This window comes from Pezoporus wallicus, unplaced genomic scaffold, assembly GCF_028554395.1.
Source record: "Pezoporus wallicus isolate ANWC-B61680 ecotype Strahan unplaced genomic scaffold, APGP_CSIRO_Pwel_v1 scaffold_6362, whole genome shotgun sequence".
NCBI lineage: Eukaryota > Metazoa > Chordata > Aves > Psittaciformes > Psittacidae > Pezoporus > Pezoporus wallicus.
This window is the reverse complement of record NW_026637663.1, coordinates 9,046,448-9,073,176: the sequence shown is the minus strand read 5'-3', so window position 1 is coordinate 9,073,176 and position 26,729 is coordinate 9,046,448. Positions and strand designations below refer to the sequence as shown.

Sequence of the window (26,729 nt, the reverse complement as noted above, 5' to 3'; positions counted from 1 at the left end):
TGTTACCATTTACCAAAACCAAACTGACTAAAAATATGGTTGACTAAAAATCTGTCCCATTTTGTAAAAGCTAAACATGTTATCATTTAAGCTTTATTAAATATTTCTCCCCTTCAAAACCTAAGACAAAGTTACTGGCCCACAAGGCTTTTTCTTGTATTTATGGCAGAAATTACATAAGCTCTTAGTTTTCATTATTTACACTTGAAGTAGTGGTAAGTCCCATCCCTACTGAAACTATATCCAATGTAGTGTGAGCAAAGGAGACATTTTTCCATTCACAGAAAAGCATACATAATGGACACTGGCTTGAACATAGGAAGGAACAGACTGGTCATTCTTTATTATTACCTATAAACTAATTCTTCATAGTCTAACACCATTACCTTTAATAATACATAAGAAAGTGAAAATTTCTATTTTAGCTTAAGGCATTTGCTGCCATGGTATTTATCAATGGCACTGGAATTCAAGGCTGAAAATCCTCTACCCTTATGATTAATGAGAATACAAACTGATTCCAACACCAGAAAAAAAAAATGAAGAAAATAAATATCATTCAGCTGCTCACGAAGAAAAGAGAAAAACCTAAAACCATGACAGAAATGTGAGATTTTGGAAGCACTGCCGTTATGTTTGCACCTCTGAAAAAAAAAACAAAGAGCAAATGAGGGACAGCCTACAATCTCCTGAAACATTTCACAAGAATTCCAGCATATCTGAATCACAATTATTGTTTTAAGCAATAACGTGTGCCAACACTTTCATGAAGCACAATGCAACTCAATGATTGATGTGATCTTGAAAGGTAAAGTAAGAAAATCCATCTAGAAGCAGGCAAGAGACCTCACAGACATACATTTGAAGGAGGAATTCTCTGCCACAGAAAACCTTGTTACTACACTGAACCAGTCACCATAGAGCAACCAGGAACCACCACCTTCCCTCCCACTCCCTCAAAAAAAAAAGTGAGGGAGCATAAAACCTCAGCAATAATAAAATTTCAAATCAATAATAACAACTCAGACTCAAGTGAAAATTATCAATGAGAAAATGCACAAAAAGCTGTAGAAAAAGGCAGAGGTTTGAAAGACAGCAATTCAGCAAGACTGAGACACAACCTGTTCCAAGGAGCAATAGCTACTGGTGACTGTCAGGCCACCAGATGCCCTCAAGTGCATGCACTTGGGTTGATAAGTATAGCCCAGGAGCACATTAGTCCCCGCAATTTACTATGTGCGTCAGCCAATAAATGGTTGTTGCAAGTCATGTATAATTTCTTAAAACATCATAAAGGATGCCCAACTGAAAGTGACTCCAAGGCTCACCCAATAGCACAGGCACATGAGCACACAAGCTTCCCTACATCGTCACTTCCCCTACCCCATAGCTCCCACTCACCTTACGCTTTGGTTTTTACATCTCCCCTCTCCCCTGCCTTGGCCTCCACTCATTGCTGCTACCAGCAGAGAGGAAGGAACATGCTGAGAGTTGGGAAACAGCCCAGACTTGATCTCCATGATCTTGAGGGCTGCAGGAAACCATTAACTCCTTTTTAACCAACCAGGCCAAGAAAGAAAACCAGAGAAGGATGAGAGAGAGAAGTATTCATGCCACCTAGGTTTAGGCACCAAAAGCACATGCACTGGGATTCTGAGGTTTGTCAACTTGACTCCCAGACAGCCAGTGGAAAAAGGGACATCACTGCCCCCTTCCACAGACTATACAGGGGTTCTCTTGAATCCCCTCCAGATCATAGAACAGCCATTTTCCATGGTGTGAGAGCACCTTCCCTTCACAGAATCATAGAATTCCAGCTTTTACCATCTAACATTTCTCCTTTGAGCAGAAAACCCTGGAAACGGAACAGCCAGAGAGACTACTTGACCTTCTCTCCTGCTCCAGGCATAGTAGCTAAGGTAACAGGAAAGTAAAAGAGTAAGTTGTTACATGACTGACTGCCTTTTGCAACAGAAGTAAAGATTTTCTGCTGTCTGGTCACGTATCATGCTGGAACTTCAGCTACAACAAATTAGCCTTGAAGTTCACTGAAAGCCAGTAACATCCAGCAGTCTCATTTGGAAATGAGCTGAAAAAGACAAATAGCATAGCTGTCTGAGGTCAGTGTGACTGAGACTTGGGTCTGGGGGCTCACTGCTGTTATGTTTGCCAAAAACTGCATCACTTGCACCCATACACAGTGGCAAATTTTACTTCACGGAGCATGAAGTGACTGTTGTGGGAAGACATTCCAATACACAGTATTGTATGCTGGAGACAGACATTGCAATAGAGGCATGAAGAAGAATTAATCTTAATATTCCTCTGAACCATTAACGCACACCACTGCTGCAAGCAAGAATCTGCATGTGCGGACCCAGCTATGTCATCTGACAAGACACAGAACTCAGACTCCAATTCATCAAAAATTAAGCCTTCATAAGGCTGGAGACTTTTCTGTTAAAGTTCATTTCTGCGACATGCAGAACTTGCCCTAAACAAGCATCAAAGAGGCAACAGTTCTAGCGTTAAGTTTTGTGGAAATACAGTACCTAGTATTCATGTCATACTATTTATACTTCTACACTAACACAAGGAAAAAACTCTTTTTGTTGTACCACTGCAATCATCACACAACAGCATTTCCAAGAAGATCCCTCTTGCAGGTATTCAATGAAATAGAGATAGCGCTAATCACAGGATGATGACACACAACCTCTGACCAGTATAGAGGGTTTTAAGATCAAGAATGTTTTAAATTTCTTTTTAACTACTTACAAGTCACCTCATTGTAACTTCTCTATTTGGATATACTTTGTGTTTGCAAAGACATAAGGAAAGTTAATGACATGCATCTCAGATAACTACATAACAAACTCAGCATTTCATTCATGCCTGCTTAGCTCCCTGCTAGCCACTTTCTGCCTATGTAGTCCAATGCTATTATGCATTCTCAAGAGGAAAAAAAAAATTCACATAGATCTACGAAGACACTGTAAAAACATATCAAACAGCCTCTTTTATTATTCAAATATAGGAAACATGAAATGACAACTAAAAATTCATTTTAGCTTACAAACTTTCTCCTATTCCCAAATTATTTTCTAAGGAAAAATGAGAAACACACAATTTCTCATACACAATTTGCTCTCCTGCAAAACAGCCCAAAGTAGGTAAATAAATTTTAGTAATATTTCTACAGTTACATACCCACTCTTTTAGCATACCATCCTATCTAAATTTTCTTACTGGTTTAGGATTATTTCATCTGCAATTTATTCTCCCAAAACATTTCACACTCAATAGACACACAATGCTAACAAAGAACAGAGCATTATGTGTTGTGCTTTTCCCGTAACTAATGACAGAATTCTTATGAGCATATTAACAACTACTGCAAGAAGCAACTGTTACAATATCACATGCAGGTTTTTAAGTGCTGACATTAAGGTGTTTTGTTTTAATAAAAAAACAACCCTACTAGATGCTAAATCATAACATTTCATCGATAAGTATTTACAAATGTGTATGTCAACAGTAACATCTCAGGCAATCAGGAGCACTTGTTAGATATAATTAGCTGAAGCTACAGACTTAAAAACCATGAACAATATTATAAGATTCTACTAATTATGTTTGAAAAAAATTCTGGACTAGCATCTCAGGAGTATTAACTGAAAGTCAGTTATCACAACAGGCAAATGCCTGCAGAAGTAAGGGAGTTGTTGATATAAAGGATCCAAATTGTAACCGTTGACAAAAATACTTCTTGAACATTTGAATATGTGCTGCTTCTCTCTCCCCCCAAAATCTCACTGTGATTTAATGACCGTATTTATTCAATGGCTTTCAGTAATCAAAAGATTCACAAACTAAGTTTCTTTCTCCTCCAAATTGAGCTTTATGCTTCTTCCAAGGACAAAATAATAGGGAGAAGAGACGTTCACACATGTAGCATCATCTCTTATATCTTTACAGTATTATTATAGTCTTAAAATTAAAGGTATTGTATTGACAGAACTAATAGAACTGTTATACTTACATTGCATTAATTGTAGTATTTTTCTCACAAAAAAAGAAAAAAAAAATCAGTTATATTCTTAATTTTCCGGTGCAAGGACACCAGTACTGTAAAACAGTGTGTTTGGTATAGGAAGTACAGTTCACATAGAATATAAACACTGCCCTGAAGCTATCAAGGTAGCTATTAGAGGATGAGTTATATTATCATGCTTTCCAAGTCATCACATCATTAAGTCATTGCATGTAAGCTCCGAGTATGCATGTACCACTTAACAACTATATTCTTAAGCTCATAGAATCATAGAATAGTTAGGGTTGGAAAGGACCTTAAGATCATCTAGTTCCAAGCCCCTTGCCATGGGCAGGGACACCTCAATCTAAACCGTGTCACCCAAGGCTTTGTCCAACCTGGCCTTGAACACCGCCAGGGATGGAGCATTCACAGCCTCCCTGGGCAACCCATTCCAGTGCCTCACCACCCTAACAGTAAAGAATTTCTTCCTTATATCCAATCTAAACTTCCCTTGTTTAAGTTTTAACCCGTTACCCCTTGTCCTATCACTACAGTCCCTAATGAAGAGGCCCTCCCCAGCATCCTTATACCTAACTTAACTTTTATGATACACTAATACAGATGTGTGCAACTGCATTCAGTTACCTTTTTCCTTTGACACTGTTCCAAAATCACTGAATTCTAACTGCTTCCTCAAGAAAAATGCTATGTTAAAGAAAAGTGATGCAACAGCTGTTTAGAGTTGATCTCAGTATCCATCGGTACTGTTGTCTGATGTAACTGTTAGCATGAATGATCTAACCACTAGCTATAAAAGCGGAAATAACAGATATTTATCCCTTCCTCATGCGTCCAGACTAAATTAAAACCTCTATGACCAAACTTTATTGTTACTGCATATTTAATATATACACTATAATTCCCTCTGTATTTCATGCTACTCCAAAACTGTCCCTAAATAATTGTGTATTACCCAATTGATGATTCTCCCACCTTATAATGATTTAATATACTCAAGGTATTCATTAACAGCTGCCTGACAGTTCAGGGTATGCATAGGTAAAGTATCTTGTTTAAAACTTAAGCAGTTCTTGAAAGGTTAAGACCTACTTCTTAACTATGCCTTATTTAAGAAATGTCATTCATTTATGCCTAATACAGGAATATACAGAAACTGAATAATTCAGCTTTCTCTATATTATCCACCGCTCACTGTTTTTGCCCTATTAAGTTAAAAAAAAAAAGAAAAAAAAAGGGGCTATTTTTATCTCTTTCTTCCTCTTTCCTCTTCTGCATTTATAAAATCTTTTCTTCCTGACTTGCTTCTCTGCACACTGCAATTAATTCTGCACCCTGAATTTCTGATTTTATCATTTCATGCTTTAAGACTAAAATATCGACTAAAATATTTCCCTTCTGCCCTACCCCCCCAGTCCCCCCCGATTTTTTTTTTTTTCCTTTCAGGTCTTCAGAGAGCTAATATTTTTTTATTCCCATATTTCCCCCATATCCTCTGCACACTATTCTTCATGTAACATAAACAAGAGCCATCACATCAAATAAACACATCCATATCTTATGGCAAGAGAAAGGAATTACAGTATCCACTGTCCCCATACTACCTTTTGTCCGTGATTTTTAGCCAGTTCCCTCCAGAATTTTGCCTTATAACAACTTAGGATTGTACCACAGTCATTAAAATTCCCTAACGTGAGTGTTTTTCAGGGTAAGAATTAAAAAGAAATAAAAAAATTAAAAAAAAAAAAGACAAAGGAACAATGCTTATCGTCAGTATTAAGAAATCGCACTGACACTTCTTAAAAATGCATAGAAAGGCAATCATAGTTCCAGTGCTGTGCAGTTTATAGAAACGTCAGCATTAAACTGTCTTTTGAATTCATCCCTGAAATAAGAAACCTCTTTTAACATCTAAAAAGTATAAAAGAGTTATGAATGTTTTGAAAATCATCTTCAAGTTGTCATTTACTCTGCCAAAGCTTCTGAGGTACATATTTTCTGGCCAACTGCTTCCTGCTGCCAGCATGAAGCAGTTGCACGTCCAGTCTATGGGATATTTTGTTCTCAAGAAAGTCATAAAATGATTGGGGAAAACTTTGACCCTGTTTCTGAAAGCAAGAAAATTACCTACATTCAAACAGCCCACAGGCAGAGAAGGATGATTGTTCAGCCCACCTCTCAAAGTTGGACACAGAGAAATAGAGTTTCTATTTCAGAAAGTTGTTATTAGAAACAAGGAAAATGAACATGCTGAGCACCAATACAAGAGCTGGTCCTTAATCTCCTTTAGGACTTTGCTCAAGCCTGATGTTATCCACTTCTGGCAAACAAGCCATGTAACACTGCACAGGGTTTCATCTTTAAAAAATTGGTGTGTGCCAGTGCTAGATTCTTGTATCTAATTGAGAAGGTAAATCACCAACACATAGCTACAATATGTCACCTCGACATGTATTAAAACCCTCTAGCCTTTCTTTACTTGGTGTAACACTGGAAAGTTCCTTGTACTCGGGTACAAGGAATTTTCACCCCTACTCAGTTTCCTCTCTGAGGCAGGTGTCTAGCAGAGACACCTACTTACACACCTGCAAACAATATGCTGAATTGAAATAGAACAGAAAACCCACCTCTTCAAACTTAAGAGACAGAACTGTGCTTTGCCTTCTTTCATTCAAGAACAGTGCAGTAATCACAAACAAATGCTATGTAAAGCTGTTACATATCAGGCTCTCTAATCACATCTCAGTGTTTTACTGGTTGTAAATAACAGGCACAAGTGCTCCACAGGCCAAATTGCTCTTTTGCTGCCAGCATTAGTTGTTTAATGATCTGAACAGCAGAAGGTGCCAATTATTGTATTCCATTTAAAGCCACAATTGGAATTATCATGTCTTTCCTGTCTATTTATGCTCTTAGCTAGTATATAAGTTATATAGGCATATAACTTGTCAGGTCCAGGAACAGCTGTTGATAATTACTTATCAATTTCACCTATGGAAAAATATGTTCTTTGCATGTTCAATGCCTACCACACAGCATCCTCTTTACCAGTATTTCCCAACCACATAGAGGGGCCTGAAACACCTTACACAACACAGGAGACATCCTGGTTACCCAGACTTGCCATAACTTCAAGGGATCTACATACGGGAACATCAGCTTTCCTAGGAAGTCTCAGATATTAAAAGCTCAGCAAGTGCTCTAACACATCACCCATCAGTGTTAGTCTTTTTCATTACTTAAAACTTACCTGAAGCAGCCAGCATTTTTGCTTCAAGTAGAGCTGGTAGTTGAGTCTCAATATCACTCACTTTCCTCCTCAAAGTACTGCAGAGTTTCTGACTCGTGCAAACCTACATCAAGGCAGACAGCCATGATATACAATTGATTCAGTGTAAAATATAAGGCAATTTAAATAGGGCTTCAAATGTTCTTGGTTTACAGACACAACAGAACATCATACAGCAAGGTAGAGAAGCTTAATAAAAAGTGATGTTTTTACAGAAATACCCAACATGAATCAAAATTTCCAGGCTTCGTCGCACATTCTATCATAAAAATAGTGAAAAGTACTAGTATTAGCTACTTGCATGAGAAAGGACATGTATCATTATTAGATACTGAGACTGCACATAGAAGAAAGGCCATCTTACAAATTCTGTGCAATTTCAGCATTAAGAGTGATGCCTGGAGCAGAGTGTAAATAAGCCAGCATATGGAGTTTAAGATACCGTAGCACAGAATGTACAGTAATTTTTATAAAAAAAAAAAATAGAGTGCTGCTCATCTTAACTGAAAACAGGCAGAACAGCCAGAATTAATGCTCTACACAGACAATGAATAAAGCTAAACCAGGACAATACTATACTTTGTTTCACAACCAGGAGACACAGCTGACTGGGGCTCAGGTTTATGACTTTCCTGCTCTCTCTTTTTTTACCTTTTTAACTGTAAGTTTTTTCACCAATGAATCAGGACTGGTATTAAAAAACATTGAGAGATAGGAGGAAAAATAAAAAAGGAAGTTACACTGTTTCTGTACTTCCAATTTAAGACTATGTTACCACTGCAGAAGGACTTTACACAGCATACAAAATTCATATAACTCCCACACACTCAAAAATGTTAGTGTTTCTTCCATACTGCACCATTTGGGAAGGAAAGCAAAATGAACAGGAAAATCCCTCAACAAGCTAAGGTAAATCCCTTGTTCTGAAGGCAGGCATCAAACACTTAAAATTGTAGCTGACACTTGAGAAAACATTGTATTCATTGGAACCAAGAGTAAAGCAATAGTGAAGATAGGCACCAGTCAGTTACAAAGAGAAGAGATGTGAAATGCAATCTACAGAGGAAAGTTTCCCTTCCTACTTGTCTTCTCTGGCCACAAAAATAAGTGCATACACCACACTGTGAACAGAAGCACAGTTACCACTTCAATTTCTAATAGCAAAAGCCTACAGCTCTAATGGCTTACCTGTTTGTACAATTACAATAATTCAGCTATGACACTAACTAAATCCTTTTAAATGGATGAATATCCCCTTGCTTCAGCTGAGAGCATCTGTTAACCTTTTCCTTAAGTCAACAAAACTACCATGCTTCTTTTGATGCAGGCCAGGACACAGTTGGCTTTCTGTGCTGCAAATGCATATTGCTAGGTCATGTTGAGCTTCTCATCAAAATAACACCTCCAAGTCCTTCTCCTGAAGGCTGACCTCTATCCATTCTCACTGTAATGTCACCTCTCCCTGCCTTCCCTTTAAATCCTGACTCTTAAGCTCTTGATTGATCCTTCACCCATTCCCACACAGAGCACCAGAATAAATCTGAAAGTTTTTAATGACTTTGTTCTAAGTAGTTCTCTCTCTTTAGGGGTACTGAATGGCTCAGTGAACTGCAGTTAGACAGGGAACCTTTCAGCTCCAGGAAAACTGTATGAATATATCCCATGCTGCTAGTAACTTCAAGTCATTACCACCAGACAGCTGTTTGGCAATTATGCAAAATAAGCTGGGAGGTTTAATCAGTTTCCAGTGAAAACTGTCCACTTTTGTATGCACTACCATCAGAACAAAGCTCACTGGCACTCTATTAACGGGCAAAATGCAGGAACCAGAGGCTGCTCCTCTTAAATCACAGAGATGATTCTTCTGGAACATGAGATAAGTACATTACCAAGCCTCTGCTTGTATCTATGTCACGTGTATTCTGTAAATAAATGAACAACATTAATCTTCAGAGCTATCATATGGCACAGTTCAACAAAACTAAATGAGCAACTAGGAGAGGCAAAATAATGTAACATCCTCTAAACTAATAGTACTGCTCAGACATTAGATCAGTTCTACTCTACAAGCTCCAATTCTTTTCATTTTTTTCTAATTATTTTATCTTAATAACAGCTACAATTATTCATTACAGTAGCTTATTCAGACACTAAGGAAAGGTTATTTATTAGCTGACAAAAATGAACATTCACAAAGCCAGCTTCCTCTGTTGCTCCCATTCTTCTCTAACCAGTCTGAGTGCAACCACCTGTGCCCCCAGCAATGCCCTTTCCCTGGTGTCAGTGACTACAGTGTCTGCTGTAGCCCATGGTCCAACGAGCTCCAAGTCTAAAAAACCCTCCCTTTCAGTGAAGTTCTTTACAGGCAAATATTACTTTCTTTGGTGGTTTGTGGGGGTTTTTAAAGAAGACTATAAAAAAATAAAATAAAACACGAAACAAACCAAACAAAAAACAACCCCACACAAAACCTAAAAACCGCACACAAACCATAAACAAGATGCTCTTGTTCAGGAGTATTTCTTACGAGTTGTGTTCAGACACACAGATGCTACCCAAAAAAGCAGTCTATCTGAAACCAGTAGGATGCTGTTTAGCAAAGATACGTGGAATCAAGATGAAAAGCAGCAAAATATCAAAAGAAAATTTGCCTATTGTCATCCTCTTCCATCTTTCCAGCATACAATTTTAATCTAAGGCAGCAGAAACAGGGACAAGGACACTGATTAAAGTGCTGAAATTTACGCTTCCTCCAACCATTTCAAGGAAAAAATGATAATAATTTTTTAATAACCTTCACATTTCTGTACAACAGCACCTTGGAAAAAAAGAGAAATTCACTTTACACTGCCTAAAGACGACAATCCACCTGGATCTCCCATCACAGCACAATCTTGCCATTAGCAAAGGCAGATACTAATTTCTGAAGGGTGGTGGTGGATAAGGGGGATTGTTCCCTTCATTAGCAGGCAAATTTTAGCTTTTGCAGCCTCAGCTGAAAACAATACAGATAAGGCAGAAAAGGCCACAGAAATACCAGTGGCACAGGGGAACAAAAAGACCTTTGACAAAGCAGTGTTTTCCCCATACAATGAAAAGGTTTAAAAGATCAGCTCTATTCAGCTTCAGAAAAAAATTAATAGGATGAGACAATCTGAATAAATAAACCAATAAATGATTTGGAGGAGTCTCATTACGTTCTTTCTATTTATCTTCTCTAATAAATAAAAGACATCACACAGGAATGGAATGAAATTAAAATAATATTTTATCTCTTGAATATTTAAAAGAACAAACAGGCTGTGGAATTCTACCTTGCAGACTTCAATTGTTATCCAATGTTTCAGGTCTTATTGAAAAAGTCTCTAGATACTATAGCTGTAAAATAAAACTTCAAAAGACACACATTTTCAGGGTAGAAGGTGAAATCTGGTTTAGCTTGCAGATGGCTTGAAATAACATATTACTAAGGTCCTCAATGTCTCATTCATTTTAGTAGATGATCTGTAGGTCAATTACAATCTTTTCCTTGATACCTTATTCATAATATTTTTAAAAATAGGGGAAACATCATGTTATAATGGTGTATAGTATTTTTTTTTCCCCGAAATGTGTGCATAAAGCAAGGAATAGAGGAGAATAAGCTCAAAATTATGTAGGAAAGGAGGGAGGGATATTGAGATGCAGCCTTTGAATAGTCTTCTGAACAGTGCATGCCAAAAGCATTGGTTGAGATGATTAGAAAGAATAGATTGTAAAGGATAAAATTTTTACTAATTTTGATGTGTGCTATTAGAGAAAGAGCACAAAAAATAAAGTTTATTTCAGAGTATAAATTCATTACTGATCAAAAGCCAGGAATATTTTCCACTCCCTGTTCCATATAGACCAATATGGGTCAGCTACAACAAATGGACCTTTTTTTCTAGAGCTCTCTTGAAGCAAAGATGTCCTGTGACTCGCTAAAATAAAAAGAAAATTTTAGTATTCTCTTTCTCAGAAGGAGGCCATGAGAAATAAGAAAATTAAAGAAAAAGTATTAACATCTCTGGTTAGAAACAAAAGATACGCTAAATATTCCATATCACTTTTCTTTATATTTTTAAAGGGGAATAAGAATGAGATTGCTAGTTTAGTATTAGTGTGGTGGGAAAGATAGGTGCTTCATTTATGCTTTTCTTTTACATCAATGAAACCAGTCAGCTAGGAAAGTAAGAGGCTCTATATGAAGAGTGAAAGCATTAAGTTGTGACCAGAGTTCACTTTCATTTCATGAAGCTGAGGATTCTTTTCCTAACTTTTCCTAAATAGAGACTAGCAAACATAAACCAAAAAACAACAAATTACTCCACCTGCTTCTTAAACATAATCTCTGTGGCCTGTCTAAATATAAAAGCTGGGGTTTTTTTTTGCAGTGTATGTTTAAAAATGTTTATATGCAGAATCTGTTTAGAAGAAGTGCCACAAAACCAGCATTCTAAAACACAGACCATTTATTAAGATGCAAGCTATTATCTGCTTCTCAAAATATTTTGAAGAACTGAACACTGATGTGTACTTACTTTGGCAGTAGTTTCTTTAATGGACATGGTGAACGATTGCTCTTTTTCCTGAAGGCTAGAAGGGATTAAAATAAAATAAAGTGAAGTTGACTTTCTCTGCTGATCACAGACTGCTACACAAGACACATTTTCATATGGAAGCACAGAGGCTTTAAAATGACTCTCACTATCACAAAAGAGCCAAAACCAAGATAAAATCTGTACATTTGGTTTTAGTGTTGCTAATGACTAACCAAAATTTTGTCCACCCAATTTCTACCCACTTAATTCTGTTTGTTTGCAAAACAGTTCATACACTAGCTTTACAGTTCCTTATTGAGTGTATATGCATTTTACTTATCATTTGAACCACTATTATGATTTCTTGTGTAACCCCAGTATCTTAGGAGTTCCCAGCAGTGTCCAGGACTGATGCTTTGCTAGGCTACCATCCAAACACCTAATATAAAGGCATTTCTGACATAAGGAGTTTGCAGTTAACTGTTCTCTTATAACCCAGTTTCCAACCCTGCTAGGGAAAGTTCAACTACAGTCACTTGTTCTAACAGTAATTTTATATGAAATATCATTACTCAGTTTAATTTCATAAAAACCTACAAAATACTTGTATCAAATTGATACAACAGCGAGCAGAAATTGAAGCATTGTTCATGCTTATACGAAGAAATTCAAAGGTTTTTTTCACATATAAAACCAAATAGGTTTATTACTTTGATATTACCGAACCCAACATAAATATTTATCTTTGGTGCTTGTAAGTAAATTCACAAGTTACATTTTTAACTTGGAAAAAAAAATAATCCAAGTCAAGTCAAACATTGGGGGTTAGTATAGAGATTACTTTTTCAACTTTAATACTTCCCTCCCTCCTACTCAGCAGGCAGTCTTTCATACAGTGTTCAATTACGTTATCACACACTATTTGGTTTTCTGTCAGACACCTCAATTCAATGTACATGACAGCACTCCCCACAGCAGCATTACAATTCTTCTTTTTAGCTGCGTTATAAAAATTGTACTTCTTTCACAGTCTACTGCTAATATTCTTGCCAAAGAAAGAACTATTAATTTATTTCTGAGCTTTTCTTTAGTGTTCAGCACTGAAGTATCCAAACATTTCAGAAACATCACAGGGTTTACTTCAAAGATACTCCCTCAAGAAAAGGCATTATTGTATTCATTTTACAGGTGAAAGAAACACAAGTCACTGTTATTCAGAAAGTTAAGACTGAATGCCCATTTCGACATGCACACTATCCCTGCTGCCTACCTCTATGCATTTCAGTTTTCTTTTGAAATCTTACTTCTTCATATTTTCCAAGCATAGCATATACTGAGTCTTGTTTAAAGAGTCAGAATTTGTGTTCAGTCTGAAAGCCAAGCACACAAAGTTGGATTTGTGCTCAGTTACTGACCGCCTACAGAAAGGCTGGCACACAGGAGACAGCCTCAGAGGCAGAAATCAGCTATCTAGCGTATCATTTAATCCCATTCATGAGACAGCTATTTGTATCACTTTCCCTAATACCCTACTTCATGTAGCACACACCTTTTCAATATACAGCCAGCAAGGCCAGTCACCTCATTACCACCACAGCATGCAGGGGTCCCTCCAGCTCCAGATGAGGCAGTGCCCTCAGAAATAGCTCATAACAGTATAAGTCAATGCCTGTGTAAGGCAACAAACAGAAATGCAGCTGGCTAGCTATGTAAAAGTGGTTTAACAACATTTCCCACATAGCAGTCTCCAGTTTCTCTCTTTCTATAGCAATATATAGGCAAACCACAAAATATCACATGTGTAATGATGCCATTATCAACTTCCTGCTTGCCTCTGGGCATGCCAGAGGGAATGAACTATTCAGCCATTTCTTTTCTCTGGAGCTCTCAGTGACTTTCAGCATCTCCCACAATCAGTGTCTGAGCTGGTCAAGTTATGTGAAAAAGAGCTGGGCTTTGTGCACAGATGTCAACAAGGAGCAGCAAGGCTACAGTGTGTAATTGTATGAATAATGGGCGACTGATCCAATTGTTCTGAAAATGCCTTGTAAAATTCAACTCTAGAGACCCAGGCCACAATAAAATGTAAAGTGCAGTTATAGCCAGAAGAACAATAGTATAAAGATGGCACCCCTATTTAACAAATGTCTTCCATGCGCCTTTCCTCTTATCTGCTTACTTTTATTCACAGAAAGTCACCCCGGTTCATACAATGTTTCACTCCTCTGCAAAACTCACACAGATAATAGGAAGAGAGATGAATTTTTAACTTCTTTTTAAACCATACATTCAAAAGAATATTACAAACTAAGACCCAGTTGTAAAGTCTACATTGCTAACAAGGATGCACAAGCCCATGAGGATTTTCACATCCAGGTACCGAGCAGAAAGAAACAGACTCTTTACACCCAGATTACTTTTTTATGTGCATCTATCAAATCACTAAAATAAATAAGGAAATCACACACTGCTATTACAATGACAGCAGAACTAGAGCTTTAAGAGAATTTTATATTAATCTGACACATATCAATAAAGAATATAATTAGTAAATCATCATTTTGACTCAAGCTAGGAATAGCTACATTAACCACAGACTTGAATCTGAAGAATCCTTTGTTACAGTTGAAGCATTCATGCAGACTCTTACAAGTGTATTTGCATTATTTATGATACGAATTCCACAGTAGGATCCTGTTTTGAATCCTTGTTTGCCTTCAGAGTGATACTGTGGGAATCCCCTATCCCTTTACAGATTAGCCCATCATACAATTCGCACAAAGCAATCAAAACCATGTATGAACCAACCACAGTTACCAGCTATGACCACCTTTTAACTAAGTTTATTCTCAGGTTGTTTTCTTCTACCACAAAACACCATCATGGAGAAGCCCCTCACAAGCTTTCCAATTAACTGACAAGTTAATGACCCGAAACAGAACACAGGCAGTCAATACTGATTCATTCTACTAACAAAAGAGCTTTAACAGCCATGATCTTTTAAATGCAACTTGAACCAGAAATAGTACGTTCCTCTACCACCACCCTGAAGCATCATATTTCATTTTAAGAGAGTATTCTGTCTGCTTAAAAGGTGTTTTACTTATTACTATCAGGGAAAACAGCTTTAAAAAAAAACCTCTCTGAAACATCACTGAATTCTTGCCTGGGAAGACATCCATAGTTTTTGACTCATTCTTCTCTGGCAGAACAGCTAATCAAGAATTTGACTGCTTGTCCTCACGGTCTCTGCTATCTATTATAAGGACCATTTAGAAGTTACTTCTCAAATTCAATATAAGCTAACTCCAACACGGAGAAAGCAAAGTTCCTGACCCAGCTGACAAGGACTAGAATAAGACAGGAATTCAACTAACACAAAATTAACAGACTAAACACAGGAGAAGAGAGGTTTTCAACACTTGCAGAACTGACAGCTACCTATACACCATGTGTAATTTCTTCGTTCATGCGGATGGCCATGTAAGCCTATCACTTAAATGGCTTCCAATGGATTTACATACATTAGGATCCATAATGAGGAGAGAAGAAAGGCATGTAGACTTGATGCATCTTAGGGCCTCATTGTATACACACTAGACCAAAACAGGAAAGCGGGAGCTGAGGAATTACCCTTTCTGGATAAGAAATTCAGTAATAATTTGGTAAAACATGGACTTCAGCTGGAGAGCTGCAGGAGGATATAGAAATGCTGCATATTCAGGAGCTGAGGCTGGCTTGGCACATATTAAAATTTTTGCTGTGTTTTTTTATTATCTCAATACTTCAAACAAGACAGTGCCTTTTAAGTATCTCATTTTAGTGACCTTAAAGAAAGATAGGAATGAGTATGTTGAACTGTAATAACGCAGTTGCAACCTGATGAGATGATAATGTTCATAGTCAGTAATGGTACGCTGGCAAAGTAAAGAAAGCCAATTCAAAGCAATGGGGGACAGAAGGAGGACTGGGAGTCAGGTGGTTTGCTGCACTCATTCCTCACTTTATCACAGACTTTCCACATGACCACAGAAGACATTAAATGTCACAATATAACAGATGTTTAAAATGTCTTTTAAAGAATATCCCGGGAAGTTACAATTTACATGCAGGAATTACAAATACTATGGAAGTGGCTTTGTTCAGACGAAGGCTGTCTAGCACAATACTGGGAAGAATGGCTTTCTACTAAAGGAAGGCATGTTTCTGAATGTCTTTCCTTCCACTTTGCTAGTATACTTCCCTTTGCATACCAGGCTATTGTGTATTTATATTTTGCTTCCTCAGAAAAAATTCAAAGAATGAAAACGGGCAAAAGGCAAGTCATGCTGTTCTCTACATTCAAGATATATAAATATACATATTGCTTAAACAGAAACAGTTCCTGTATTATTGACAAAATATATATACAGTGACAATTAAAAGCAGTCAGAATGCAGTTTCCATAACTGCACAATAGAACATACCACACATGGTACCAGTGTAAATAATATATTCTCTACTCCAAATTCTTATCTTCATACAAAAACTAAGCAGCCAGACTGAAAGACAAGAAGACACCCTTTAAAAGCAAATAATCCTTGCATTAGTGTCACCTAAAAGTTTATTCTAGATACTGTAATTTCAATTCCTATCTCCACACCACAACATAGTGCTTAAGCAAAAAGAACTTCCATTTCTTTAAAACTAAGCACAAGAAAGAACAACCTAAAATTACCCATGCCTGAATTTCTAATTCAAGAGCAATAGTCTAGAAGCATATGCTCAGATTATACACACATGAGAAAGCATGATGGGCTGAACCCTCAGTTCATATAAATATGTATCCCCTCCTGGATAAAATTAAAGAGTATTTTCTTGACTATTAGCAAATTTAAGCAGGTTAGAGTATTTCTGAATTTGGCCCAGAGTAATGAGATTGCCTGCAAAGGATAACCTCATTCTAACAGCTGCAGCCTATAGAGAGCATGACTTTTCCAACTTTAAGTCTTCTAACACAATTCCTTCTTCAACTCCGAAGTCACAAGAAGCTGTACTCTCTTAGAAGATAAAAATGCATAAACCAAGCCCTACAACAGTAATCCTGTTTTTAACAGCAAAGAGAAGTTGACCTTCCAAAAAAGCCTTTGTCCAGTCCTTTGCAAAAGAAATTGGAAGTGCCACTCAGAGAACATTTGGTGTAAACACAGTCTACATCAAGGCAAAAATTTAACAAAAATCGTTAAGTCTAGGGACTTCACTGGACCTTTAAGGAAGAAATCCACAATCCAAAAATAAAGCAATCAATCAATAACTTTGTTGCACTTTTACAGTTCCCTTTATGTGCATATCTCACAGAGCTTTGAAGGTAAATCAGAAAAAAAGCTTTTGAACAAAACTACACTTAACAAGAGGCAGCTTTAAGCTAGATATGTACAACTAGGCCAAAGAAAAATAAGAAAATCTACTCGTACCAGAAGTTTTCTTGAGTAAAATCAACAGATTCCTTATTACAGGTAACACATGCAGGTTTTTTTACAGGGTTAGACCTACAAAAAAGTGTTGCTGGCCCTACACTTCTGCTTGATTAAGAATGCTCAAAGCCAGATGGCATTAAATGCATTAACAGCACTTTTTGTTTTCTTTTTAAACTCTCCACCACGAAGTTTGATTCTACCTAATCAAGGAAGACACTGTACAACAATATTTTCATTCTATGTGATCTGTTCATAAGTCTGGCGGGGATATGTATTTGGGTACTACCATACCAGGAAAGCAATTATTCAGTCAAGCAAGTTCCTTTTCATCTTCACCCAATGATCCATAGGACTTTAAACAATGTGATTTTCACAGCAGCATATCTCCATGCTTGGAAGCAAATTCATCCATTAAACATAAGTCAGGGTTTTACAAACAAACTCTGATTTTTTCCTTAGATAATGCCGCACACAGAACACTTCCGAGATGACAGAGCTCGTTAAACGATAAATCCACAAAATTTCTGCTGAACTGATGTGGTGAAAAATGTAATTTCTCTATCTAAACTTGTATGCGCTCTTGAGATGTGGACTTTGACACTAAATAGAAAGGGAGAGAACTTGTATTTAATTCATCTGAAAATGAAATTTGCGGCAGTTGCAAAGATTAGTCACCTGAATTAGCAGCAAAATGCAAAATGTCACCTTGGAAAGCTTCCAACCTGAAAAATTAATCTGATCCGAGATGAAAATTATCAAGAGATGTACTTTAAGGTACAGAAGCACTGGACCTTCTGCAAATTTCAATCTACAGAGTTCTCCAAGGAATATGAATGAGAACCCAAAACTACGCGCCTAGCTCTGAACCACTAGAGAGCTGATTTTGCTCCAGCAATTTGCTCTTTTTCTATCATGTGCAGAGCAGTTTTTCTTCATTGTTGCTCTGTGTCAAGGATCACTTCAATACATGTGCTCCTCCACTCAGAATTCTTCAAGAGGCAGAGCCAGAAGTACAGTTTCCCACTGTCTTTGTATAACATCAGCTTACCCATAAGGTTTCCCATTGACTCATGGGTTGCTGGGTGACTGCATTTGCTTTTGTCGACTCTCAAAGAGTCACCTATACAAAGTGAACCATAACAACTCATCATACTGCTCAGAAGCTCTTACATACACAAGAACTTTAAACTGAGACAACCCTTATTTGCTGCAGTACTGCCACACACTGGCCCCAGTTATGGGAGGTCTGCAGAAAAATCAGGGAATTAGATGACACTTCACAATTTTCTGGTAAGCACGATAAATGAGATATATTTTTTTTTAATACCTGAAATAGGAGGACTGAGGCAGCACCTCAGTCTGCACAGTATGGTAGCTGGGGTTTTAGATAAAAATCACCCCAACAGAAAAAATTAGTTCACAGTCACTTGAAGGTGCTGCTGGCATCTTTAATGATACCACCGAGCTGAATTTTCATTGGCATGTATTGGAAATCTTCTGGTCCTGTATAACACACCATTCAGACAGCCGAACTGGCCGTCTGTTTCAACCAATCATTCATGTGGTGTTGTAGTGACTCTTTGTCAGCTGCTGCTGCAGAGAGTGGTTGTGGCAGTTGCTGCTCCCTGAAACAGGAGCATCAGACTGAAAAAAAAAGGCACAATCAAATAGCTATCTGCAGCAGCAGTTGATCACTTTCAAACTTTCCCCAGACTCTTTGATGTGTCAAGAGATACCCATTCTCCTGCTACTTCTGTCTGGAGTGCACAAAAACTAGAGCTTGCCCACAGCAGCTGCAATTATTCTCATAACATCCATTGTACTTCACAGACTGAAGGGGTCTGTTCCTGGATATTGTTGTTAGCTGTTTCTCTTTCTTATATACAAATGACTTCAGTATCATACACTGATTGGGACAGCTGGTCATTTTTCCCTAAAGAGAAATAAGTCTCATCATATGCATCTCCAGAGGAATCCACACATATATGGCCTAGACTTTACAGGCTGCTACATCCTTCTGGATGCTGTTCAGGCAAGCAGGGGGAACCAGATGCTCAGCAAGGAAAACCAGATCCCTTATCACACTGCAGATGTGGATACTCAAGTAGGTGGTACTCATCTTTCTGTTGTGACTTTTGCCTTCTATAAAGCTGCTTGGAAGGATTAAAAACTGCTTTTAAGATTGCTGTAAAATACTTCAGGTTGGTAGCAGTGGCTCTGTCCTCCACGTTGGAAGACTTACTCTCCTTTCCCTGCTGTGCTTCCAATACATCCTGTTCTTCCCAAGGCAGGCCAGTGCTTGCGGCACAGCAGCAGACTTCACAGAAGCCCTTTTTCCTCCCTGTAACAGGGCTCCTCACTGGCCCTAGCAGGATCAGAATCACTATAAACTGCTAAGCCACAGAACAAAGGACTCAGCCCAGACACAGACAACTCAATCAAGAAGCCCTACACCCCAGTTTCCAACTCTGGCAGCTCTTGTTCAATGACTTTTGTTCGCACGTTTGCAGGAAGCAAATTCTTTACATGTGACAAAGCACAGACATGGTATGTCACGCCAGGCTTTCAATACACAGTTTCTTCCCACAAGCGAGTTAAAAAAGAAACAAAGCCACTTGCCCAAGGAGTCCACACTTCAATCTTCAGCAGAGAACAAAGGAATGAAATTAATCCTAGGTAGACAAAATGGAGAGGAACACACCTATCTATCCACAAAAAGAAAGCTGAGCCTCCTAATCATTCAGATCACAAAGAAAGAGGCAAATCTCTTCTTTCACCTATGACTTGGCTGCAAGCTTTTGTGAAAGGCTAAGGCACCTTTTTTGAGAAGGCAGAGATGATAGCCTCCTCAAAACACAAACCCAGCTGTGGGACCAGCTGAAATGAGACAATCCAATTATCAAAGCACAGGGTGGGTTATGACTTTCAACACAAAATTCAGTTTTCCCCTCAAAAAAAACCCTTGTGGCAGAGGAAGCTGGCTATGCAGCTAATCGTCCTAAGGGCAGGAGGGCAGGAGAATTTCCAAGGCAGAATCCTCCCCAGGTGCTAGGGAACATCTTCTCTGGCTCTGCTCCTCTGCCACAAGCTCACTGATACAGGTTTCGTGAAAGTGTAGCACACCAAATAAAACGGATCAGTGGATCATTAAACAAGAGAACTACAATTAAAAAAACAGGGCACCAAACTACCATCATTATCCCTAGCTAGAGTAGCAGCAATGATATTGGCTATACTTTAAGAACCCCATAATTGTGTTTTGGCTTGTCTCATGTACCATAGACAGACATGTTTCCTACCACAGAAGAGAGTTTTAAAATTCTCCGTTAAGCTTCAGAAACAATAAAAATCAGAGCAGCATGAAAGGGCCCTAAGTCAAGACAGTAAGGAACTGTCAAAGTGACCTGTGCATCATCCTTGTGTCGCAGAAGATGATTTATCACTGACTGAAATTAAGTTAACATGAACAGGCCTGGGGAGGAACTGGAGCTGTCAGAAGCCTTGAAGGCTTCCATGCCCAGAGCTTACAACTGGGACAGATGTGAACACCAGAGAAAGCAGCTCCAGGAGCTTTGCATCACTTCGTCAAGTGGTGTATTTAAATTCCTGCAGACCTGTAAAGCTAAAACAACTGTACTACTGAGGTGATTGAGAGCTCTCTCTCTTCTTCATTCCTATTACTTGACGAAGACCTAGCTGTGGAGGTCATGCAAGCTACCTGTTTTGTCTGCGCAACTGCCAGCTCAAAACACTCGTTTTACCATGCATACCCATAAGAGGGAAGCAAAGGGGCTGGGGGGGGGGGGGGGGGGGGGGGGCAAATCACTCTTCTCTCACATTTTACTTATATACCCTCCTTTTCTCCTTTTTAATATTCTTCTTTCCCTGGACTCTTGATATTCCACAGCAATTCTATGTGGACTGATAGTGTACTGTGGTTGTGAGAGGGAGAAGTATTTTTAAGAGGAAAAAGAAGATTGCCCTACAAAGCAGGGAATAGTACAGAGAAAGGAGCCTTTCATCCTCTCACACAGCCCAGGAGCAAGAATCTTACACAGATCAGACACAAACAAACATGCTTACACCACCATCAGGGAAATATAACTGTACCTGAGAAGGAAAGTGGCTATTAGGTTGTGACAAGTGATGGCAGAAGAGGGAAAGACTGGTCAGAAAGGCAGAAAGCCTTTCTGCCAAGGGAGCACCACAGGCTGACATCTCCCATGGCAGAGACATGAAGATGAAGCATGTGAAAAATCATCCCCCCAAGTAAAAACCCACAAGTAAATTACATTGCATGAGAAGGTGAAAGCAATGGTGACTTGCTGAAAACAGCTTCATGTATAGCCAGTCCAAGGCCCAGCTACCGCCCCCCGCCCCAGCACCAAATGAGGTCAGAAAATGTTTCATATCAATACAATGTGCTTTGAGGTCTATTAAACCATCAAAGTCTTCACGGTCCAATTCACAACACCTCACAGGAGACCCTCCTGAAAACATTCAGGAGGATCTTATAAGAAGAAAAAAATTTAGATTATTTTGTCTCTAACTTACCTACTGACATCACTTTCTACTTGTGATTGAGCACTACTAAGGTTGTGAAATCAGGAAGAAAGTGCAGACAACAACAAAAAAAAAACCTTCAAACCCCCAAAAGAAGTAAACCCAGAAATAAAGACTCTAAGCGTATCTGGCATTAAAAGTACAATTCAGTTCTCTGCTGTACCATGAAGGAACATTAGCAGCCTGCACACTGTCATATACACTTCATGATACTATAAAGGCATTTCATTCATCTGCTCTTTGCGTTTGTGCTACCCTCCTATTCACAGAGGATATTTTTGATACGTGTGCATTTTCACATAAATAGCCAAAGAAAACCTCAAATTACGTATTAAATACAGACTTTCCTGGATAGACTGCACATTATGTAGCAAAAACCAGGTATATTTTTGAAATCATAGGGTGCAGTTTGTTTTTCTTCTTCTAAACACATTTCTTCAAAATTTTGTTGAAAAGCTCAAGCGAATAAACATGGCTGCATTCAGAGTTCTTAGTAATTTCACATAGCTTGCTAATCACTAATTTGCCTAGAAATATCACGTGGACAATATACTCTGAAGAACATCAACACAATGTGTACAAAACAGTCTGTCCTGACAGCCCATTCTGAATGCCACTTTTCATCAGTTAATGTTAGACTACATATAAGCCTTTCTTTCCCCGTCTTTTCCCAAGTAAACCAACATCTCAAAAGAACAAAAAAAAAACAAAACCCCAAAGCCACACACAAAAACAATTAAAAAAACCACAAAAGAAACAACCAAGACAAACAAACAAAACAACAACACAGCCAAACACCACCACAAAAAAAAAAACAAACCATACCACCTTTTTTGCCTTTATCAGGCTTTAGCCTCAGATGAAGTTGCTGAATGCTTTGAGTATATTCTAATAATGTTTTCAATCCCCTGAGCATTTGTATCTCACTTTGAATTAATCTGTCAGATGAGCTCCAGGCATCACTAAAGCAGAGTAAACTGACTGCATAAAACTTCAGTTCTGTGCACCACTAGGCATGACAGTACTATAATAACTAATGCATAGAATAGAGAATTTCCCTATCTTCAGAAGATCCCACATACCCACTGCAGAACAAATTCCTACTAATTAAAAATTGGTCCATGGGAGGGGTAGAAGGAGAGGTGGAGTATTAAAATATTTTGAAAGATATTTAATTGAATTTCTTTCTTTCAGCCAGCATTCAGTGCCCAAACAGTAGCCCAGATGGAACTGTGCAATTCAGTTTAAGGATCACATGCTGTACAGTTGCATATATCTGTAGATATGGAAAAAAACACAATGCCAAATGAAACCAAGTATGAATGTAAGAGACATCCCAGTTTTCATTGTGAAAAGAAACAAAAAAAGGAAAAAACAAGTATTGAAGAGAGCATGTCAAATAATTAAAAACAGTCATAGATAGAAGATCCAAGTTACACCAGTTAAAAACATATTTCTGAAATGGTGTCCTCTTCAGTAGAGTATGGAATTTACACATTTTGTTACATTTTGCAATCTCCAGGAGAAAGTACTTTCCACTGAAATATTCAGTCCTATTTTCCTCTGATTTCAGTACATCATTTTTAGTTAAAACACTAACATACGTCACAGTGCACACAACACCAGCTGTTCCCACCTTTTAAACACATCCCCACACAACCCCACACAAAACGAACTGAGCTTTTGCATTGCAATTTCCTCCTTTTATAATAATGATTACACCCTTTAGTTTACCAAGGGCAATTAGGCCTGTCTGGATGAGCAAAACTACACATTCTGTGGTCTCAACCTTGATGAGAATCCCTGTCAAAACACAAGCTAATGCATTTGCTTGCACATTAACCAGCCAGGTTTTAACCTCAGCTTCCAAAAGCCCACAAGAAAGAACCCAGGGTAATATTTCTCAATTCTTCAGACTCAAAACATACTATTGTTACTGACAAAGGCTTTTTACTTTCAAAAGTCCACCACAAACAGAAGATAAGACAAAACAAAGAATCTGCCTGAAAATAATAATGTTTGGCAAGAAAAATAACCTTAGAAAAAATCCTTAGCCCAATATTACGCTGACTTGCGCTCTTGCTTCTGCACACTTCTCTCTGGGCAATTATTCTTCATTTAAGATGTTCTCTCAACATTCCCTGAAGTTTACTTTAATAAGTTGTTATTTAGTAGCATTTAGACCAAGAAAAACAAATAATTTGTATTTTATAGTGAGCTACAAGCCACTCAATACAATTAATTTTAGCACAGATTGTCTTGATGCTTCAGACTAGCCCTGTGTAATTCCAGTACTGAATGCAATTCATGTACCCAACAAATAATTATGCCAAAGCACATTATAGCAGTACTTAGGACAATGCAGTTAGAATACATAGTATCTTGCAACCCGATAGCCAAGAGACTGTAATTTAGAGCATATTGATACTGAACAACTTTCTGCATAAGCACTGATCTTTAATAAATGTGCATGAGTAATAGCTTTATTTCTCACAAAGGTAGCCCAAACTTTAGAAGGCATTATTATTCATAAAATAAAAAGTACATTTCCAGAAAAATCTATTCCATATTAAATATCCCAAGACTTTTTAATTTAAAACTAATATGCTCAACTTACTTCATCAAGTATCTTAACCTGCTACCTAATACACAATTGCCGTTCACAAGACTAATTTAGGATAGCCAATACAATTCCAGCTAGATATGGGCCAAAAAAATCCTTGGAGACAAGCAAAACTTAAGACAGATAGGGCCCTGAGCAACCTAATCTCACTTGGAAACTGAGCTGGAGTTTGACAAGATGACCTCCTGAATCATTCTATAATTGTATGACAATGTAGGGGATGCCCATAGGCATACAGGAAGTATATCCACACCATATGTCTTACTATCTGCTACTGCTTTTTCTCTTACAGAAAGAGAGAACACAACATGACTGGATGCAAACATAAAATCACTGTACCTGAGGTATGATGGACTGCACAGCTTTAAAGGAAAGAACATCCAGAAAGCAAAGCATATCCTGGGCTGTACCAAAAGGAGCGTGACCAGCAGGTCGAAGGAGGTCATCCTGCCCTCTACTCTGGTCTCACGAGACCCCACTTGGAGTATTGTGTGCAGTTCTGGTGTCCTCAGCATAAAAAGGACATGGAACTGTTGGAACAAGTCCAGAGGAGGGCCACGAGGATGATCAGGGGACTGGAGCACCTCCCATATGAAGATAAGCTGAGAAAGTTGGGGCTGTTCAGCGTGGAGACCTCATAGCAGCCTTCCAGTATCTGAAGGGGGTCTACAAGGGTGCTGGAGAGGGACTCTTCACTAGGGACTGTAGCGATAAGACAACGGGTAATGAGTTTAAACTTGAACAGGGAAAGTTCAGGTTGGATGTAAGGAAGAAGGTCTTTACTGTGAGGGCGGTGAGGCACTGAAATAGTTTTCGCAAGGAAGTTGCGAATGCTCCATCTCTGGCAGTGTTCATGGCCTGGCTGGACATGGCCTTGGGCAACATGGTCTAGGGGGAGGCATCCCCACCCATGGCAGCGGGGGTTCAAACTTGATGTTCTTAAGGTCCTTTTCCAACCCAAACCATTCAAGGATTCTATGACTGAGGGAAGAGATTTGAGAACCAAAGGCAAGCAAGGGGCTGTATGATAATGTCAAGTGGTTGAGTCACACAGCTGGACTGGAGATGTCAGTCTGTGCTTCCAAGACAGCTTGTGCACTTTTCAACAGAGCAGCAGCTACAGCATATACAATACCTGAGCAGATTTTGAGTGGGATGTACAAGACCAAGAAGCCGCATCATGTAGAGAAAACACCTACAAGATGTTTTTAATTCAGGGCAAGCCACCATCTTCTGCAGACAGGAAAGCTGCTGAATAGACAGTGAGTGGTACGTTGCTTCATTGAAAGACTGCATCAGCCATGTTGTGACACATTCCTATCAGCTCACTTCGAAGTTGTAATAGAAGAAAAAAAAAAAACCAAAAAAAAAATAACTCTTGAGGGACAGTTGCCAAATCCCTCAACAGATATGACCACCATATCAGTCTCTCATCTCAGCTGAGTGCTATAATCATCAATCCTCCCCACTTTCACTCTCCCAGAGTCAGGGCTCCCATTGCCTTCTAGCCTTTTGGCAGATTTCTGCTTTTGCATTACTAGATACATTAAGACCCAACTTAAGAACTGTGATGGAACATGCTTCCTGCCAGAACATTGAAATCCTTGGCAGATAAGAGCTTACTCTGAGATGGTAGGTTCAGATCCAGTCAGTCTGCAGAGGACCTGAATGCAGAGCTTCCATGTTCTGAACCAATGACTCTAGCTTCCAAGTGACCATGCCATAGGTGGACATCTACACCACTGCTATTAGTTCTGGTCAGAAAAGGCTTTAGGGTTTGACAAGAGCACCTAGCTATAAGCCAATATAGGAGATTTAAACTGTTCCCAAAGGTTGTCACAGATGACTGCCTGAGTGGGCTTACTTGCACAACCCAACCCAGCATTCATCTGTCTCCACTTTCTATAGCAGAATTCCAGGCACAGTAAAGAGAGCAGAAGCACCCGATCATTGTCCCAGGTGACACAGAGCTGGTAACAAACAAAACTAAACCAGAAAAGTTTCATTCAGTGCATCTTTTAAAAACGAACAGAAAGGAAACAAATTAATTCTAAGTTTTCATTTAAGTTTTGAACCCACTTTCAATAGTGCCTGTTTTCCCTCTAGTGATTGTGTTATTCATGGTGCTAACAAGCAAAGAATTCTGAGCAAGTTCCTCCTGAACCAGTACTAATTTAACTCA

General features: G+C 38.5%; 1 protein-coding gene across 1 annotated transcript in view; it reads right to left on the bottom strand.

Moving 5' to 3' along the window:
* DISC1 (DISC1 scaffold protein) overlaps positions 1-26,729 on the bottom strand; it is a 230,930-nt gene that overhangs the window by 112,028 nt on the left and 92,173 nt on the right. The window contains exons 8-9 of the mRNA XM_057407040.1: positions 11,906-11,960; positions 7,305-7,407 (exon numbers count right to left, since the gene is read on the bottom strand). Coding sequence (XP_057263023.1) covers positions 7,305-7,407; positions 11,906-11,960 — 158 coding nt within the window. The remainder of the gene's footprint in view (positions 1-7,304; positions 7,408-11,905; positions 11,961-26,729) is intronic.